Genomic DNA, 19,384 nt, shown 5'->3' on the forward strand with positions numbered 1-19,384 from the left:
ATCCTAAAATCTCCATGTTATAGAATCCTGACTGAAATTCAGGCAAATACAGATTTAATGTTCTTAATTTTCTGCATTGCAGAATGGTTCCTCCTATCATGTTAACACTACCTGCTTCCTTGTGCTAAGTTGCTACATAGACAAAGACATAGGATTCAGTGGAAACTTCAAACGTTACATTGTGCTTGAAGGAGGACAAACAATACAGTGAATAATTTAATTATCCACATCAATATTCAAATTGCTAAGTATATATCAGTTAATAAAAAATCATCTTCTAAATATGATTGTTAGATCTTTTTTTAGTTAATCCTCTTTCCTTTCATAGAAATCTTCAGTATTCAAGAGATTAACTAGCTTTTTACACTACAAAAATGTGGTATGTAGTTGGAGAAATTAGATGTAATATAGCAGTCAAGTTATAAATGCTAATTAACTTGCTTAAAGGAGAAGAGCCAAGAATGTCTTCAGAAGACTAATTTCAAATTCATTATTGTTTTTAAAAGTTAAAATATTATCAGTGTTTGAAACACTTAAGTCACACAGCCATACAAAAATCAGTTCAAAGGCCCCAAATGTCAGTGCGATCAAGAAATCATTGCATTAATTTCCAAACATTTTGCATAAGCCTAAAGGTGATTCATTATAATCAATACCTGGCAAGAAATTAGGATTATATTTATAAGAGTTTAAACTGTTTCACAATACGTTTTCAATGTCTTCATCTTCTTTTACACATTCCAAATATCTCAACTGCCAATTATTAACACCTTCCAAGAAATCTGTTGCTAACTAATTTCTATGCATTTATTTCATAGTTTAAGAATATTTACAGAAGTTTTTACTCATCTGCCCATTGCAACACAGCTAAGGGAAACCTGACAAACTGACACGATGGAATTATGTCATACCCCTTAAATTAATCGTGCATTAATATAACTGCTTGCATAGTAAAACCAGTCTCCCTTTAAGTGATACCTTCAAATCAACTCAAAAGTTAAATCCATTCGGACTTAACTCTCACTATAAAAAAAAACCATAGCCCCATGATAGTTTAACAAGGAACCCGCAATTCCGGAATTGAAACACCAAAACTGGAAGATACAAACATGGGTCCGCTAAAAGTAGTATGTGGGAGGGGGGTTTGTGAGGCTTGATCAAATATGGCATCTGGGGGGGGGGGAGAAGAGTGAGAAAAAAAACGATAACAGAAAGATAACCGCAGCAAATAAAATGCCACCGCTTAGTTACATTATAGCAAAGCCAGCGGCAGTTCTACAAGCTGAATCCTTGGCGATATGTATTAGAGTAGACTTAACAGGAATGCTTTCTCATGGATCCGCCGGCTTAAGGCAGGTAGACAAAAAGGCAGCCCGTAAGTAGCAGATTTAAAAGCATACCTCCGCCTCCCCTCCCCCTTTACAAGACAAGAAATGCAGGGATTCGTATTGTGTTTTTTATCAGCAGGAGCAAATCTGTATGCCTTGGCCCTTTTCTCGGTTGCTCTCCCAAAGCAAAGGTCGGACCAGTCTCCCACCCACCCCACCCCACCCCACTACCACCACCAAAGGACAGGAGGGAGCTCCAAAGCGCTTTTAGAGCCCACCGACCGGATTGCAACTGTCAGCTGGTGATGACGAGAATCGCCGGAGAGCACCCCAACGGGGGTGGTGGGGTGGGGGTGGTAAAGCGGGGTGGGGGGGAGCTGGGAGAGAAAACTGTGAAGGCGGTACATGGCGAGGGAGGCAGTGCGGCAAGGACGAGCGGGGGTGGTTTCCCTCCCCCCCACACACCAGGGCTGTAGCCTGAACAAGGCAGGTGCGCCGCCTCTCAGTTTGGGAGGTTTGTGTGTGCGGGTGAGGGGGTTCGGGGGGAGTTGGCGGGTTGGCAAAGCGCGGAGGCGCCGGCTGGAAGAGGAACAGCGCAATGGAAGGGAGGGGAGGGGGCGTGTGTGGTGGGGGGGGTGGAGAGAACGACCCCGGCTCCACAGTTTCCCACGCGCGTGGCGATTCAGGGAGAGGGGGGTCGAGGGCAGCCGCCGAGAGGGCCTCACTTACGTGTAGATGATGGACATGAAGTGCATGAGCCACAGGACCACGAAGAGGATGAGCCCGAAGACGGCGAGTCCTTCCAGGGCCAGATTCAGCATCGCCATCTCCTCCCGGCCACAGGGCACAGAGGGGGGGCGGGGAGGGGGGAAGAGCGAGGAGAGCGAGAGAAGAGCGGGCGCTTGGACTCACTCGCCGAAGCGGCGGCTACGGAGGCTAGATAAACGAGGCTCCGCCCCCCTCGTTGGCTGCCCTCACGTTCCCCCTCAGACGCGACCTCCTTCGCTTCCTTTCCTTGCCCCCCTTCTCGTCCCGCCCTCCTCCCTTCTCTCTCTTTCTCTCTCTCTCTCGGCTGCCCTTCCACCCGGCAGGCGGCGGCTCCTCCTGACAGGCTGCCTCGTGCTCTACCGGCCCCCACCGCGGCGTTCGCCTCCTTCGCCGCTGCTCGTTCACGTTGTCTTCATCTCTCTCACACACTCACATTCATACATTAAACCAAACGGCCTGGGCTCGCGCGGAGGAGCTGCTCAGGCCCCGCCCTGTGAATGTCATCTGCTAAAGCCACGCCCCCCCAGTCCCCTCTCCCTCGCTCGCTCGCTCGCTGGCTGGCTCTCGATCTCCCTCAGGCTTTGACGCCGCGCTTCTTCTCCGGGAAGCGTGGTCCCGTTAAATCCGCCTCGAGGGTGTGCTAGGGGGCGGGGGCTAGGGGGCGGGAAATGGGATTTAAAAAAGAAACAAAAAACAAAAAACAGAAGGTGAATCAGGATGTGGCGGGAAGGCAGGAAGAGGCGATGTCGCCATTTATTATAAAAAGGGGTGGAGAAGTTGCATTGTGAGGGGGGGGATCAGAGCGAAGAAAAGGGGAACGGTGGCAGCACGGAAGGGGAAGAAAGCAGCCTTTATACATCTCGGGAGTCATTCGCCACAGAACAGCCGCGTCGGCTATCCTCCATTCCCCCCGCCCGCCAGAAACATAAAACACCCTCCCGGTGACAACGTTTTTGTCCCTGGCAACCCAAACTCTGTAACATCCTCCGAGAAGCCAAGCGGCGGCGCGCCTCCACCGGAACGAATCCCTAAACCCAAAATGCGCGACCAAATGGCCTTGCCAGAAATATCACAACTTGAACCCACCACCATCACCAAAGAGTCCCGCAGCCCTACTGACGAACAGAATCCCGCTGGGTTCTTCTTCTACAATGCAGATTGCTATGCAAAAGTCCAAACTAACAATTGTTTATTCCTGCAAAAGATTTCACCTTGCTTTCCAAAGCTGAATGATGTACATTGTGCAGATTCTTTATTCCTCCTCCTCTCATTGTCCTCTTGGATCATTCTTAGCGGTTGTAAGAAAGTCTGTTGGTTCAGCAATGGGAGAAATTGCATGGGTGTCCAGAGTGGAAAAAAAACCTGGAAACCTTGAGATGGTTTACTCTGTGAGATGTGGGTATGTGTGTGTAACATTTGAATATGAGAACATTAGTAATTTTAAGAAGGAAAAACTTAAAAATGTCTACATACAATCTTTTTGGGGAAGGTAATACTTTCAAAAAAATCTATCAGTATAATCAAAAACTGAAAATCGTCTGATCATCTAAAATGCTCTTGTGTACATTTTTCATCCATTGTTTCTTTCTCACAGTTCGTTGAAAAGGCTATTGATTAAAGAAAAACAAAGATTAATCTCCAATGTGATTAATTAGTCCTGGTCAAAACAGACAATAAACCTGCCATATAATATTTATATTTATATTATTGTTCACTTAATCCTTTGGTGAAATAAATTCAAGGAAATGTTATAGCACAACATGTTCTAGAGGTAACATGTTGAAATCCCTCCCACATTGTTTATTATTTTTAAATAAATTTTATTAAATTTACAATTAAAAACATCGACATTACATACACAAAAAAGAAAAAAAAACACTCGGCCTTACGAACTGAAAAAAGAAGAGAAGGAGAGATATAAAAGAAAGGAAGAAACAAAGAAAGAGAAAAAGAAATGAAAAGAATACATTTAAAAACAGACAATATCCTTTTTGACAGTCTGCAAGATCCAATTCTCCTAACTTGATTTGAATACGCACATCTTATCAATATCTATGCTTAAATTACCCATTGTCTTTTAAGCAGTTTATCTCTGGATTAACCAATTATACCAAGGGTTCCAATTATCGTAAAATGTTGAAGACTCTTTATTTTTAAGTGCTATAGTTAATTTGTCCATTTCTGCACAATCACATATTTTCTGGATAACCATTTGTTCTGTAGGTGTATAAGGTGATTTCCAACACTGAAGCGAATGCTAATCTGGCGCAGTTAAAATATGAATTGTTACATATTTCATCTTTTTGGATAAATGTTTGTCAGAGATCCCTAGTAGGAAGAACTCTGGTTTGTATTCAATTTGTTCTTTGGTCATCTCCTCCAACCATTTTCTGATTTTTTGCCAATATTTCTGGGTTTCCTTGCAAGACCACCACATGTGAAAAAAGGTTCCTTCTATGCTTTTACATTTCCAGCATTTTGGACTCGTGTTAGGGTTCATTTTCCCCAACCTCGAAGGGGGCAAGTGCCATCTATAAAACATTTTGTATGTATTTTTTTTATATGCTGCCGATTTTGTAATCTTGATATTTCTGTTCCAAATCTTTTCCCATTCTGATAATGTAATACTTCTTCCGACCTTCCTGCTTCAGGCTATCATGTTCCCTTTGACTATCTCTTGTTCTAATTCTACTTCCAGTAAATATTTATAGAATTTAGATATGTTCTTTTTGTTTGATCCTAATAAAATTTTATCTAAATACGGCAGTTTGTTATAAATTCCAAAGTCTTTAATGTCTTGTTTGTATCTGCTATGAATTTGAATATATAACCACTGATCAATTTTAAATCCCTGTTCCTGTAATTCTTGTCGAGTTTTTAATTTTCCTTGCGGATCTAATAAATATTTGTATTTAATCATTTTTGTTATGTCCAAATTATTGGGACATTGCCTCCATTGTTGATAGCCAGATCGGAATTTTTAGATAGTGTTTTGCATATTTTTTTCCAATTAATTAATAATGAGTCCCTAATAAGGTGTCTGTGAAAATAAGACTGCTTGGGTTTCCCCACTTCCCATAGGAAGGCATGCCACCCTCTCTGGAGGTCATGCCCTTCTAATGCTAAAATTCTTTTATTAAGTAAGTTCACCCAGTCTTTTAACCATAATAAGATAGCTGCTGAATAATATAATTCCCAATTTGGAAGAGCTAGACCCCCTCTACTTTTCGCATCTTGTAAGGCCTTTACATTGATCCTGGCTTTTTTCCCCTGCCAAATAAATTTAAGTGTAATCTTATTTAATTCTTCGAAAAAAGTTTTTGGCAACTTAATTGGAATTGTCTGGAATAAATAAAGGAATTTTGGTAATATGTTCATTTTAATCGAGGCAATCCTGCCCAATAGGGAGAGCTGCAGCTTATTCCAGGATTCTAAATCTTTCTTTGTTTGTTGAAGTAATTTATCATAATTGTTCTCTTTGAGTGATTTACCTTGTGGTGTTAACCATATTCCTAAATATTTGACCCTTTTTGTTACCTGTATCCCCATCATTGCTTCTAATTCTTCCTTCTGGTTTTCTGTTAAGTTTTTGATCATTAATTTCGTCTTTTTCTATTAATTTTTAATCCTGCCACTCGCCAAATTGTTCTAATTCTTTTATTAGATTATATCCTTTTTCCATAGGTTCCTCCAAAAAGAAAACCATATCGTCAGCAAACGCTTGTAGTTTATATTCTTCTGATTTGACCCTCACTCCTTTAATTTCAGAATTTTGTCTAATCTGTGTTAAAAGTGATTCTAGGGCAAATATGAAAAGAAGAGGTGAGAGAGGGCAGCCCTGTCTAACACCTTTTTCTATATTTATTGGACCTGTTTGTTCACCATTAATTAGTATATTAGCCTGTTGTGTATTGTAAATTGTTGTTATAATGTTTTCAAATTTGGTGCCAAGACTCATATTGTAAATTTTTTGAATTAAAAAGTGCCAATTTAAATTGTCAAATGCTTTTTCAGCATCTAAAAACATGAGTGCGGATTGTTTCTCCGGATGGGCTTCATGGTATTCTAGGACATCGATAACGGTTCTTAAATTGTTCTTTATTTGTCGGGATGGAAGAAATCCATTTTGATCTTCGTGGATATGTGGATTTAAAGCTTGTTTTACGCTATTAGCTATGATAGAAGTAAATAATTTATAGTCGGCATTTAAAAGTGAAATCGGTCTATGGTTGTTAATATATCTATGATCTGCATCCTCCTTCGGGATTAGCGAAATCAGCGCCCCCCTCCACGAGTCCAGCATCTTGGCTGCCAGAAGTACCTCGTTAAACACTTCCAGTATCAGTGGTCCTACTAGTTCCATTATTGCTTTGTATAGTTCTGCCGGAATCCCATCTGGTCCTGGAGATTTGTTATTACTTTGATTCTCCATTGCTGACTTCAATTCAGACCATGTAATATCTTTATTCAATAATTCTATCCATTCCTCTCCAATTACCTTGTCATTCGTCTCCTCTAAATAAGTTCTTATTTTATCTTCATTAACTTCCTCCTTTTTATATAATCTTTGAAAATAGTTGCAAATGATACCTTTTTTCTTCTTTATCTCATGTTGTAAGACGCCTTTCTCATCCATCAGTTGATGTATCAATCTCTTTTCTTTCACTTTTTTAAGTTTATGGGATAACCATCTTCCTGGTTTATTTGCATACTCGAAATAAGTTTGTTTGGACCTTTTCAAATTAACTTCTATTTTATCTTGTTCAAGTAAGTTCAATTTATGTTTGATTGTTATTAACTGATTTTGTATTCTCTGGTTTTTAGGGGTTTTTTGTTGTATTTCTAATTCTTTAATTTGTTGTTGGAATTTATTTTGTTGGGCATGTATTCTTTTATTTCTCATGGCATTATAAGAGATTGTTGTTCCTCTTATAATTGCCTTCATTGTATCCAAAATATTTTGTTTCGTGGTTGCTTCATTATTATTTTCTTTTAGAAAATAATTTAATTCCTCTTTCAGCTTATTAATGTACTCTTCTTCGTTTATTAACTGAGTATTAAGTGTCCATCTTTTCTTTGTTTTTCTCCTATCTCTCCAAATTAATTGTATTGGGTTGTGGTCGGCCCATTCATTTGGTAGGATTTTAATTTCTTTTATTTCATTAGCCAATTCCCCATCCATCCAGGCCATATCTATTCTGGTCCAAATTTTGTGTGGATTGGAATAGTATGTAAACTGTTTCTCTTCTGGGTTTAGTTTTCTCCATAAATCTATTAAGTTTAATTCTTCCATCATGTCCTTACAGGGCATAGAAAATTCTCTTTTCCCTTTCTTGTTCTTATTCGCATTACTATGGTCTTTTTGATGATCAGCAATGGAGTTGAAGTCGCCTATCATGCAAATATTCCTTTTTTCGAAACCTATTATTTTTTGATGAAGATCTTTAAAAAATTTCCCTTGTTCTTCATTTGGCACGTAGATTGCTACCAATAAAAATGTAATATGATTAATCCAAATTTGTATAACCAGAGTTCTTCCTTCCGGATCCGACCAGATTAATTCTGCTTTTACATCGTCTTTCACAAATATTGCAATTCCTTTCTTTTTATGTTTGTCTGCTGGTGCTGTAAAAAGTTTTCCAAGTTTCGGGCAAATTAAATATCTTTCATCATTTTTCCTAATGTGTGTTTCTTGTAGGCATATTATGTTGCGTTTTGTCTAATTAATTTAGTTAATATCCTTTTCCTTTTAGATGTTGAATTTAAACCATTTATATTAATGGAGAGGAGTTTCTTTCCTATCTCCATTTATCTAAGTCTGTTTAGTTTTTTGTCTAGTGATAATTCGATTTTCTTCTTGCGGTTGTTGTGAGTTTGGTTCTTCTCTCCCTGGTTGTGGTTTATCGTTCCCTGAATTTTGAGGAAGTCCTTCTTTTTGGTTTCTATGGCGATTATGGTCATCCTGTGGTTTCTTTTTAGTTTCCTCCTTGGTGTATTGGTCATCCGTGCCTATTAGCTGATCATGAAAGTCTTGGGCCTGTTCTATAGAGTCTATTTTGATTTTTCTCTCTTTCCAAGTTATTAACATCCCTTCCGGGATTAACCATTTAAAAGGGATTCCTTTTTTATTTAAATAATTGGCCAAAAATTTATAATCCTGTCTTATGACCCTCACTTTCCTTGGGATTTGTTTTAGAATCATAATCTCTTTGCCTTTATATGTTATTGTTTCTTCTCTGGACATTTTAAGAATTAAGTCCCTCACACATCTCCTAGTGAAACGAATATGAATTTCTCTCGGGCAGTTATGGCGTCTAGCATAACTTGTGCTGACCCTATACACCTCGTCAAATTCTTTAATTAGATCGTCTTTTTCTTTCCCTAACAATTCAGCCAATAATTCTGCCATTAATTGTTCTAGTTCTTCATTTTTCGCTTCCGCCACGTTTTGAAACCTTAAATATGCCGCTGCTTTATCCATTTCGAGGTGGACCAGAGAGTCTTTGGTTTCTCTAGTTGCATTTTTAAATTCCTCATCTATCCTTTCAAAATTTGTCTCCATCCGTTCTGTCCTACTCTCTATTTCTCTTATCTTAACTTCGTTTTTCTCCATAGCCTGTTGCAAGGACCCTATCTTATCCTCCACCTTAAGTAAGTCTGCTTTCATTTCCACTTTAAGCTTTCCCATCTCATCTTTTAATTCGCTAATGTCCGCTCTGGTTTCGTTATGATTCTTAATCATTATTTCTTGCATCTTGGACATTGCTTCTTGCAAGGATAGTAGGGTAGCTTGTATGTTAACGTTGGAGACATTGGGTTGTTTTTCCCCTATTAGAGATTCTTCAATGGTTTTTTGGATTGTTGGTGAAGCAGAAGTCAAAGTAGTCGTTAGGGTCGGAGTGGTCTTCCTTCCTGTTTTCAAAGCCGTAGTTGTTGTGGAGGTCATCTCTCTTAATATTTGTTTTTGCTGTTGCACTATGTTGGTTATATTATATATTTTTGTCCCTGGCAACCCAAACTCTGCAATGCCCCGTAACATCTTCCGAGAAGCCAAGCCGCCGCCGGCGCGCCTCCACTGGAACGAATCTCTAAACCCAAAATGCGCGACCAAATGGCCTTGCCAGAAATATCACAACTTGAACCCACCACCATCACCAAAGAGTCCCGCAGCCCTACTGACGAACAGAATCCCGCTGGGTTCTTCTTCTACAATGCAGATTGCTATGCAAAAGTCCAAACTAACAATTGTTTATTCCTGCAAAAGATTTCACCTTGCTTTCCAAAGCTGAATGATGTACATTGTGCAGATTCTTTATTCCTCCTCCTCTCATTGTCCTCTTGGATCATTCTTAGCGGTTGTAGGAGTCTGTTGCTTTCGTTCAGCAATGGGAGAAATTGCATGGGTGTCCAGAGTGGAAAAAAACCCTGGAAACCTTGAGATGGTTTACTCTGTGAGATGTGGGTATGTGTGTGTAACATTTGAATATGAGAACATTAGTAATTTTAAGAAGGAAAAACTTAAAAATGTCTACATACAATCTTTTTGGGGAAGGTAATACTTTCAAAAAAATCTGTCAGTATAATCAAAAACTGAAAATCATCTGATCATCTAAAATGCTCTTATGTACATTTTTCATAGACGATATAGAGTGCTGAAAGTCAGGACAAGTAGATTTAAATATAGCTTTTACCCAAGTGCTGTGATCAGGTTAAATGCAGAGCTATGAATCTGGTGGTCTTAACATATATATATCCTGGTTGTATAGTTTTTAACTGTTATTTGTTTTAATTTGTTTTACATTGTTATTTTGTATATGTCTTTTGGTGTTGTTCAGTTGTATGTTGTGAAAGAGCACCTTATTTAGTTGTTCTCAGGTCCTGAGTACAATGACAATAAATTTATCTATCTATCTATCTATTCATCCATTGTTTCTTTCTCACAGTTCGTTGAAAAGGCTATTGATTAAAGAAAAACAAAGATTAATCTCCAACGTGATTAATTAGTCCTGGTCAAAACAGACAATAAACCTGCCATATAATATTTATATTTATATTATTGTTCACTTAATCCTTTGGTGAAATAAATTCAAGGAAATGTTATAGCACAACATGTTCTAGAGGTAACATGTTGAAATCCCTCCCACATTGTTTAAATGTTTTCAAAAGAACACGTTTGCTTTAATAAAGAGATTTATTTGCTTTTTAATTATAAAAATGGACATAGTTCTTCAAACTTTATACTTGATTGGTATATTTGACATATAGTTTTTTTTTCATTCTTTTAAAACTTACATAGTAATCTTTGTTTAAACATTTGAAATTTTCAATGAAAATACATTACCATGGTGTGTTTATGTGAACTAGTGTATTTTCATTGAAAATCAACATTAATTACATTAACATTTTCTAAACTTTTTATACAAAATTTAGTACTAAATTGTACCAAACCATTTAAAAAGATTAGATTATTTTAAACACTAAAATTATACACCTTTCCAGCTCTCTTTTTGTATAGTTCAATTTCACACACACACACACACACACACACTCATCTTCTGAAGAACAGCCTCAAAATTACATATATTTTTGCATTTATATAAATACCCAAAGTGGGTGAATGGGGAGAGGAAAAGATAAGGAGTAATCAGTATTCCATCTAGTTTTACAGGGCAGTTGCCTTTTATTTGTACAAACAACACAGTTTACAAATATTTCTTTTTAACACAACCAATGCACAGATATAGAGACAAATATGGCAAGTTAGTGGAAGTTAGTATGATTAATCTCTTGCACAGCATGACACTTAATAACTGACCAACAATGAAGAGCTTCAAATTATATTATTCTGATGCAGTATCACACTCTAAAGAAAATCATCATGTATAAGTTGGGCTTTCTTGCTTGATGCTGTTGAAAAAAAAAGTCAACAGTTTTGGTCTGTTGATGTTCTCTTGCTAATACTACCTCAAAACTGTGTACTTTTACTTTATATCACTATAATTCTTCAAGTACTTTCCTTCATTTTTCTACAAGTCCTGACTGAGAAAATGATGCCTAATTACAGCCTTTGCAAATTGCATATACAAACTCCTATCTGCATTTTCATGTTGTACCTCTTCGATCTTTTTAAGTATTTCAATTCTATGTTTCCCTTTTGGTTGTGGATCACGAAAACTACTGACTTGCAAAATACATTTATTTTTACAACTCAAAGATCATAAAATATAAGTTCACAACCTAAGCTAGATGATCAATAAATAAACCCACTAGAGTGGGGAAGCAAGGAATGTTGTAGGTCCCATCTCCTAGGGAGATATACCTGGTGGGACTCAGGAGAATGGCCTTCTCCATGGTGGCTCCCTCTCTCTGGAATATCATTCCCCCACAGATTAGAATGGCCCCCACTCTCTTCTGGAAGGCGCTGAAAACCTGTTTCTACCAGAGGGCCTGGGAAACCCAGAGCTGGATGGGGTCCATTAAATGGCTAGTCTGATGTGTTGTCACAGGGGTGGGGGCCTATTATGTTATTAATTTATTATTTGATTATTTTCTCCTATTAATTTAATTTTTTATGTATGATGTTTTTATATTCCTGTAAGCTGCCTTGAGTTGCCATGTGTGAATAGGCACAGTATAATATTTTTCAAACGTTTAGGTTTCCACATTCAATTATTTTGGTTTCTGCTTTCAATATTCTATCTGCTGGGATAACCAAGTAAAAGGTACTAACTACAAGGGCCCAAGAGCATCTCTAGCAATTTCAAAATTTGCATACTGGCCTAGAAACAATTTTGTCCCAGCTGCTATTGAAGTCCAAATTTGGGGATGTGGCAGTATGGTAAGAAGCTATCAGTCTTCAACCCTATATAAATTAAGTTTCTAAAAACATTTAGCACGCGTATTTCACTTGACCTTTAATGTTGTAACACAATTAGAATTGGGTTGCATCTATTGTAGGGTCTGTGCAAGACTTGCCATTTAAGCCTTAGGCAAAGCAAATCCTTTGTGGGACCTCCTTGGTTCATCTTACTCTGAATAATACCCCCCTATAAAAGCAAACAACCAAGGCTTGATTTATTGTGATCTATTAATACCAGCTTTACTTACTTTAGGCTTGGATCAAACTTTAGCCGAAATCAAATAAAGTCTTAGATACTCACTCATATAGAACCAACATTTCCTATCCTTATTTTACTGTACAATAGTACAATTGCCCTTTCTTCTTGGACTCTTGCTAACTGCTTTCTTAAAGATCATGCATGCTCTGCATAAGACACATTTTTGCCTGGCCTAAATTGATGCATTACCTATCAGGGCAACAATTGGAAGATATTTCAGCCATGGAGGAGGAGTACTTCTTGTGGAAGATTCTTCCAGGCTTTTTAAGGCTGCTCATTCACCTTTAGGCCTCACTTGACACTCTATTCTCACCTGTAGCTCCAAGTAGTTGTAACATATCCGGTGGTCATACCCTGGTAAACTATCTTGGCAGACAGACCAAACCAGGTGAGGGTAGCTGAGAGGTCTTCGACCTCAGTGAGATAAGGATTTGTCTATCCCAGCATGTGAAATCCCCCCCCCAATTCAGAAATCATATTTGTATATGATCAAATATGGAGATTGAATCTATATCCCGTGTTCCATTAAAATGTCATGATCCTGGGGCACAGCAACGGTTATAAATATGAACCAGTTGTCAAGCGTCCAAATGTAAATCGCATGACCATGGGGATGTTGCAATGGTCATAAGTGTGAAAAATGGTCACAAGTCACTTGTTTCAATGCCGCTGTAACTTAGAACGGTCACTAAACGAATTGTTGTAAGTTGAGGATTACCTGTAAAAACAGAAAATAAAATCAAAACTAATCAGTTACCAAATGAATGATCTCTTTATCAATGGTTAAATAACATTTAACTTTAAAGAGATACTTTAAAGAGATAGCCCAAAAAAGGCCCTCACTGTTGGTGTTTCAAAGGGCCCTGAAGATGTGACTCTTACCAGACAGTTGGCAAGGATGACTAATGCTCTTCCTTTTCCTTGTTGCCCTCTGGGTTTATTTTCTGTGCCAACCTTGTTCTTTTGTCTTGTGCTGCTTTTGTGTTTTTTTAGCGTTATTTTTAAATGTTTCTAATTGTAAATCGCTCAGAGTCACCCAGGTAAAATAGAATTATTACGGTTGGTTTTATTATTGTTGTAACATAGTATCTTTACTAATAATTTATTTCCAGAAGTTGTGTTAATAGGAAAAGATGAAACAATCTTTCATTTTTATTCTATCCACTGTTGCAAAGATTACTTTGCAAGTAAACTTCCAATGTCATTTCTATACATTACCTAAATAATATACTGTCCTTATTTAGTGACTGACTTCAGGTAGTCCTCAACTTACAACCACAATTGAACCCCAAATTTCTGTTGTTAAGTGAGACATTTGCTAAATGAGTTTTGCCCCATGTTACAACTTTTATTGCCACAGTTGTTACGATAATCACTCCAGTTGATAAGTTTGTAACACAGTTGTTAAGTGAATTTGGCTTCCCCATTGACTGCTTGTCAGAAGTTTGCTAAAAGTGATCACATGACCTTGAGACACAGCAATGTCGTAAGTATGGACCAGTTGAATTTTGATCACATGAACATGGGGATGCTTCAAAGATCGTAACTGTGAAAAATGGTCATAAGTCACTTTTTTCAGTGCTGTTGTAACTTTGAATGCTCACTAAATGAACTGTTGTAAGTTGAGGACTACCTATAGTTTAGCAATCATTCAGAATTAGAACTGAACAGGTAACTTTGCAACCAATCCTCACATTACATATTCACAGGTCTGAAAAGGAAAGGAAAGCTGTGGTAAGATGATTAGCACAGTTGTGGTTTCACTTAGTGACCATTTTATTTAATGACCAAGTTGCAGGTCCCAATGATGATGATGAAGAAGAAGAAGATGATGATGATGATGATTATACACAAAAATGACAGTATACACAGCAAACGAGATAACTATGCTGGGTTTTGTATCACAAATCACTAGTCGAACACTTCCCAAGTGTTTAGGACTGCGTGATGTATTGGCGGATTATGCAAGCAGATCCCAGTAAGGTGGCCTTCTGCAGCTGACCAGTGGTGATCTTGTCAGTGCCAATTGTTTTAAAGTGCTTGCCTAGGTCTTTAGGCACAGCACCCAGTGTGCCGAGTACCACTGGAACCACCTGCACTGGTTTATGCCAGAGTCTCTGCAGTTCGATTCTCAAGTCCTGATATCTGGTGACTTTTTCAAGTTGTTTCTCGTCGATTCTGCTGTCACCAGGTATGGCAATGTCGATGATCCACACTTTTTTCTTCTCCCCAATCGTGATATCCGGGGTATTGTGTTCCAAAACTTTGTCGGTCTATTCAGAAGTCCCACAGTAGTTTTGCATGCTCATTTTCGACCACTTTTTCAGGTCACCAGTTCTTTGCTACAAGCAGATGGTAGTTGTGACACAAGTTCCAGTGGACCATCTGAGCGACTGTGTTGTGACGTTGTTTGTAGTCAGTCTGAGCGATTGTCTTGCATCAGCTCAGTATGTGATCGATAGTTTCGTCCGCTGCTTTGCAGAGTCTGCATTTGGGATCATCAGCAGATTTTTCTGTTCTGGCTCTGATTGCATTTGTTTTGATGGCTTGTTCTTGGGCTGCTATTATTATTATTATTATTATTATTATTATTATTATTATTATTATTATTATTATTATTATTATTATTATTATTATTATTATTTTAAATGTATATGCTAGCTGGATATTTCTCCATTCTAAATTCTAATGCAATATGACACCAATGGTATAGAATGAGGAAGGCAGAATAATGTATCACAATAAAATGAAATAAAGCTGGAACATGTAGCATTATTACTCATCATCATTAAACATCAGGGCAGAGTACAAAAGCAATGCTGTTCTTGCCTCATGGGCTATACAACAACGGTTCATACTCCACAACTAGTCACAAAGGAGAAGATAACCAAGATTTGACTCTACACTATACAGCATTTTATTAGTACTTTTGGAAGAAATCTTACCTGTCATATAAACAAATATCTACATTCATAGGGTCACCAGTACTGAAATGAAGGAGACCATTTTTTTGAAACAAGGCAAGGCAATATAAAGCCAATATAAAGCCATTGTAGCGGTAGGTGGGATTGAGAAATTTCACAGTCTAGGCAAGAAAAAAAAAAGCTATACACAGTACAGGTAGTCCAAGTTACAACCACAATTGAGCCCAAAATGTATGTTGCTAAGTGAAAAATTCATTAAGTGAGTTTGCCCCATTTTACAACTTTTCTTGCCACAGTCAATTGCTTACAAGATAATAGGTATTAAGTAAAAACATAGTTATGAATACATGGATGCATATAATAAAAATAAAAAAAATTAAAGAGACAACAAAAGAAACAATAGGACAGGGACGGTAGGCATGTTGGTGCACTTATGCACGCCCCCTACAGACCTCTTAGGAAAGAGGGGAGGTCAATAGTAGACAGTCTAAGGCAGGGGTCCCCAACCGCCGGTCCGCGGACGGTACCGGGCAGCGGAACAAGCCTTACCGGGCCGCTGGTTGCTGGGCGCCGCCATCTTTTTGGTAAAGCGCTTCTGGTGAGCTTTTCGGGTGAAAGCTCACCGGAGCGCTGTTCGTCATAAAAGATGGCGGCGCCAGCGCTCGTGAGCTTTTCGGGTAGAAAGCCATTTCTACCGAAAAAGCTCACCAGAAGCGCTGGCGCCGCCATCTTTTATAACGGCTGCGCTTCGTGACGTCACCGAGCGCCTTTTCGTCATAAAAGATGGCGGCGCCCAGTCTTGCTGCCCTTGATACCGGCGCGGCGCCCAGCTGATGTCGGAACCGGGCCGCGGCGTCGAAAAGGTTGGGGATCCCTGGTCTAAGGTTAAAGTTTTTGGGGTTTGGGGAAGAAACCACAGAGTCAGGTAGGGTAAAATGTCTTCAAAGAAAAACCAGAAAGTCCAATTGCCTCTTGAAAAAGCACCTTTGGGACTTCTATAACAGTACCAATGAGTGCTGGTTGGGTCTAGAACAAACGGAGATTCTGAAACATAAAAGCCTTCTTTCCAAATTTGGCAAGTTGCTACAGAAATCTGTAAAAAAACAGATTTGAACATTGGCACTTGTAACCTCAAGTTTGCTTTCTTTGCTCATGTTGCTATATCTTGGCCTATACTCTAAATTGTTTATTTTCCTTTAATGTACAAACTTATCTCAAAGTCTTTCTGTATTAAAAGGATACAGCTGTAATTAGATTGGGTGTTCCTTGTTTACTGAAATAAGCTACTTTTCCTATCTTGGTTCTGGATCTATAGCAGAGGACAAAGTCCCTCCTTATATTTGTGTCGATGGATGTGTATAAAAGGGCAGAAAGGATACCTAGTAAATGCTGGGGAGAAAATAGAATGAAACAAAATACAAGAGCTGGATTTCCTTCCCTATTATTTTATTGAGAGCCAGTTTGGCATGGCAGTTAATCCATCAGGCTAGTATTGAGAGTTCTAGTCCCACCTTGGCACAAAGTCAGGCATATGATCTTGGGCCCATCACTTTCTCACCGCCCAAGGGAGAAACCAAAGGCAAACTAATTCTGAAAAATCTGATCAAGAAAACTGTTTAGTCCCAGAATTTAATTCAACTTGAATTATAATTTCTGAATTGTAATTCCATGTAAAGGCTTGTACTACATGCACACTCACAATTTTCTTAACGTAAATCTTAATCATTGAACTTTCAGTGGTCTGCCAAATGAGGATTGATCTTTTGGAAATTGCTCTGATCATTGTGTCTTATTTTATGTTTTGTATTGTGCTGATTATCACTATTGATATCTATATTACTTGGAATATAACAATGACTTACAGGTTTTATAATGGTATAAGATATTCAGTTGTATGAAAAATTATCTAGGAAATATTTCCTTAACAAATTTTGACCTATGTAATTCTATGTTGTTTGTAAATTTCCTGTTTATTGACTTTGTTTTCTTCTCTCTCTTTTTTGCCTCCTTATTTCCCTTTTGTTTTCTTGTCTTTTTCCTTTCTCAAAAGATTTTGAGGAAAAAAAGGAAGGGTGAAAGAATTTTCATATCTGATCTCAGACGACTTAAATATATACAGAGCAAAGTGACATAATCATAATTATAATCACACAGATGGCCAACGTAAATTTACCTCATTACTTCCTGTTTTATGTATTAATGTAATTATTATGTTATAATGTTATTATATAATAGCATAATATAAAAATAATATATATGTATGTTCTTATATTATTTTTGTGTTATGATTTAATGCTATAACATATAATATAATATTTTTAAATCATTTAAAATATCTTTTTTGCCATCTTATTTTTATTTTTTAAACCTTTCAAACTTTTCATTATTTATTTATGTTTTCATTGAGGAGCTCAAGGCAGAATTTTTATCTTTTCTAGGTTTTCCCTGCAGCCATAATATTGTCAAGCAGACTGAACTGAGAAAGAGTGGTGGGTTCCAAGTGAAATGCTGTGGATGAAAGTAGACTAGATACCGAATCTCTTCTCTCCCAGATCAACATCTTAGGAACTATTGCATACTATAATTTTTATGCATAACTGTCTTTCATGAAAATAAAATCCAGCCAGAATAAATTTTTATGGGAAATTAAAAACTCAAGTAGAAAATGGAAATGAAGACATAAACAATTTCCATTACATACAAACAACGGTGTACTTACGAACTGGTTACATTGCAAGAGGCTGTAAATCCATTTTGTTTGCAAGTCCAAACAAGCATACATATGTCATGTGTAAACTAACTTCCTCTTAACTTCTAGGACTTTCTCAGTTGGCCTTGTGGACAGGCTTGTTCGTGTTGGCAAAATTTTGTAACTCAAAAGTTCATAAGTAATGTCTATATTTCTATATTGAATTCACTGACTTTTTACTGCACATTTCTGCTAAAAACATCTCTTAATGTGTTTTAGCCTAACAAAGAAAATATAAAAGAGAATTATAACTAAATACAAATCAGTTAAAGCATAATAAAAACCTAGACAATTAAAAGACCCAAGCACTATCAAACAAAAACTTAATACACTCCAGACGCCAAAGCTTATCTGCCATTCAATAGAGTGATTCAGAATGGATTCTCACTTTATTCAACCACATTTCTGTTTTTGATTTTCTATATTTCTTCTGACAGATATTTTTTCCATGTAAATTAATAGCAAGAATTAGTTTGGCTTGGTATTGTTTGGCTACTATCTGTGCATCAGCGGAACACTTCTCTGTAACTGCCTCAACTTGTCAGACAGTCCCTACTTCCTTGTATTTCATTCCTGAAAAATTATAATTTTGAAAATCATCAACTTATTGGGAAAATAGGGGTATGGTTTTCTGAAAACATTACAGTTCCCTAATTTTTGTACTGCGTACATAGTGGGAAACTTTGTGCTAAGAACAAAAACTATTGTGGAGAGAATAAATACAGCATCAGAGAATTGCCTTCATCAGTGTGTACAGTACCAGAACAGACAGCACTCTGGAGCAGTGTTCTTTAAGAAGAAAGGAGAATGGCCAGAAATACCTAAACAAAAATGTTAAACTGAAACAGTAGAAGAAAGGGATTGCTCAGGTGTGAATGATCTACTTTTTAAATTCATCACTCACAAACGAATACTTGAATAAGCTTGCACCTGGAAATTTAAGTGAATTTGAAAGACTGAACTGCAAAGAAAAGACACCAAACCAGCATTTAAATTTATGTGGAAGAAATTACCTGATTAACAGAACAAAGTAACAGACTTGGAAGTGATCTTGGAGGTCTTCTAGGAAACAATACCATTTCAGATGAATGGTTGTCCAATTCCTTATCAGCTTAGATTTGTTTCCATTTCCAATTTTTCCTAACGAATAGATTTTATATCTGTATAACCACAATGTGAAAAGTAAGACAGATGATTGTGATCTTAATTGCAAACATACTTCATCTGATACATTTATCCTGAGGATTATCAAATAATTCTCCCAACACCTAATAAGTATCATAACTACACAAATACTGACATGTTTACACCCAGGTGACACACCATAATTTTCTTCAGCTGTTGGATTTGGCAATGATGCACCTGCAATTCAAGTTTCAGTAACTCAACCAAGCCCTCTTCCAGATTAATAATGTACATTCAAAGTGACAGTAAAGTTATTTTCTTTCTTTCTTTCTTTCTTTCTTTCTTTCTTTCTTTCTTTCTTTCTTTCTTTCT

General features: G+C 37.6%; 1 protein-coding gene and 1 long non-coding RNA gene across 2 annotated transcripts in view; one reads left to right on the forward strand and one right to left on the reverse strand.

The window, feature by feature from the left end:
• UGCG (UDP-glucose ceramide glucosyltransferase) overlaps nucleotides 1–2,597 on the reverse strand; it is a 46,291-nt gene extending 43,694 nt beyond the window's left edge. The window contains exon 1 of the mRNA XM_026672308.2: nucleotides 2,058–2,597. Coding sequence (XP_026528093.1) covers nucleotides 2,058–2,155 — 98 coding nt within the window. The 5' untranslated portion in view covers nucleotides 2,156–2,597. The remainder of the gene's footprint in view (nucleotides 1–2,057) is intronic.
• On the forward strand, nucleotides 1,242–18,622 carry LOC148132433 (uncharacterized). The gene is made up of 2 exons (XR_015747993.1): nucleotides 1,242–1,375; nucleotides 17,577–18,622. It is a non-coding gene; the product is annotated as an uncharacterized LOC148132433 (long non-coding RNA).
• Nucleotides 18,623–19,384: the final 762 nt, after the last annotated feature.

The sequence above is a fragment of the Notechis scutatus genome, chromosome 2 (genome assembly GCF_049901735.1).
Source record: "Notechis scutatus isolate UNSWTSFEM ecotype Mainland chromosome 2, rNotScu1.2, whole genome shotgun sequence".
Lineage (NCBI taxonomy): Eukaryota > Metazoa > Chordata > Lepidosauria > Squamata > Elapidae > Notechis > Notechis scutatus.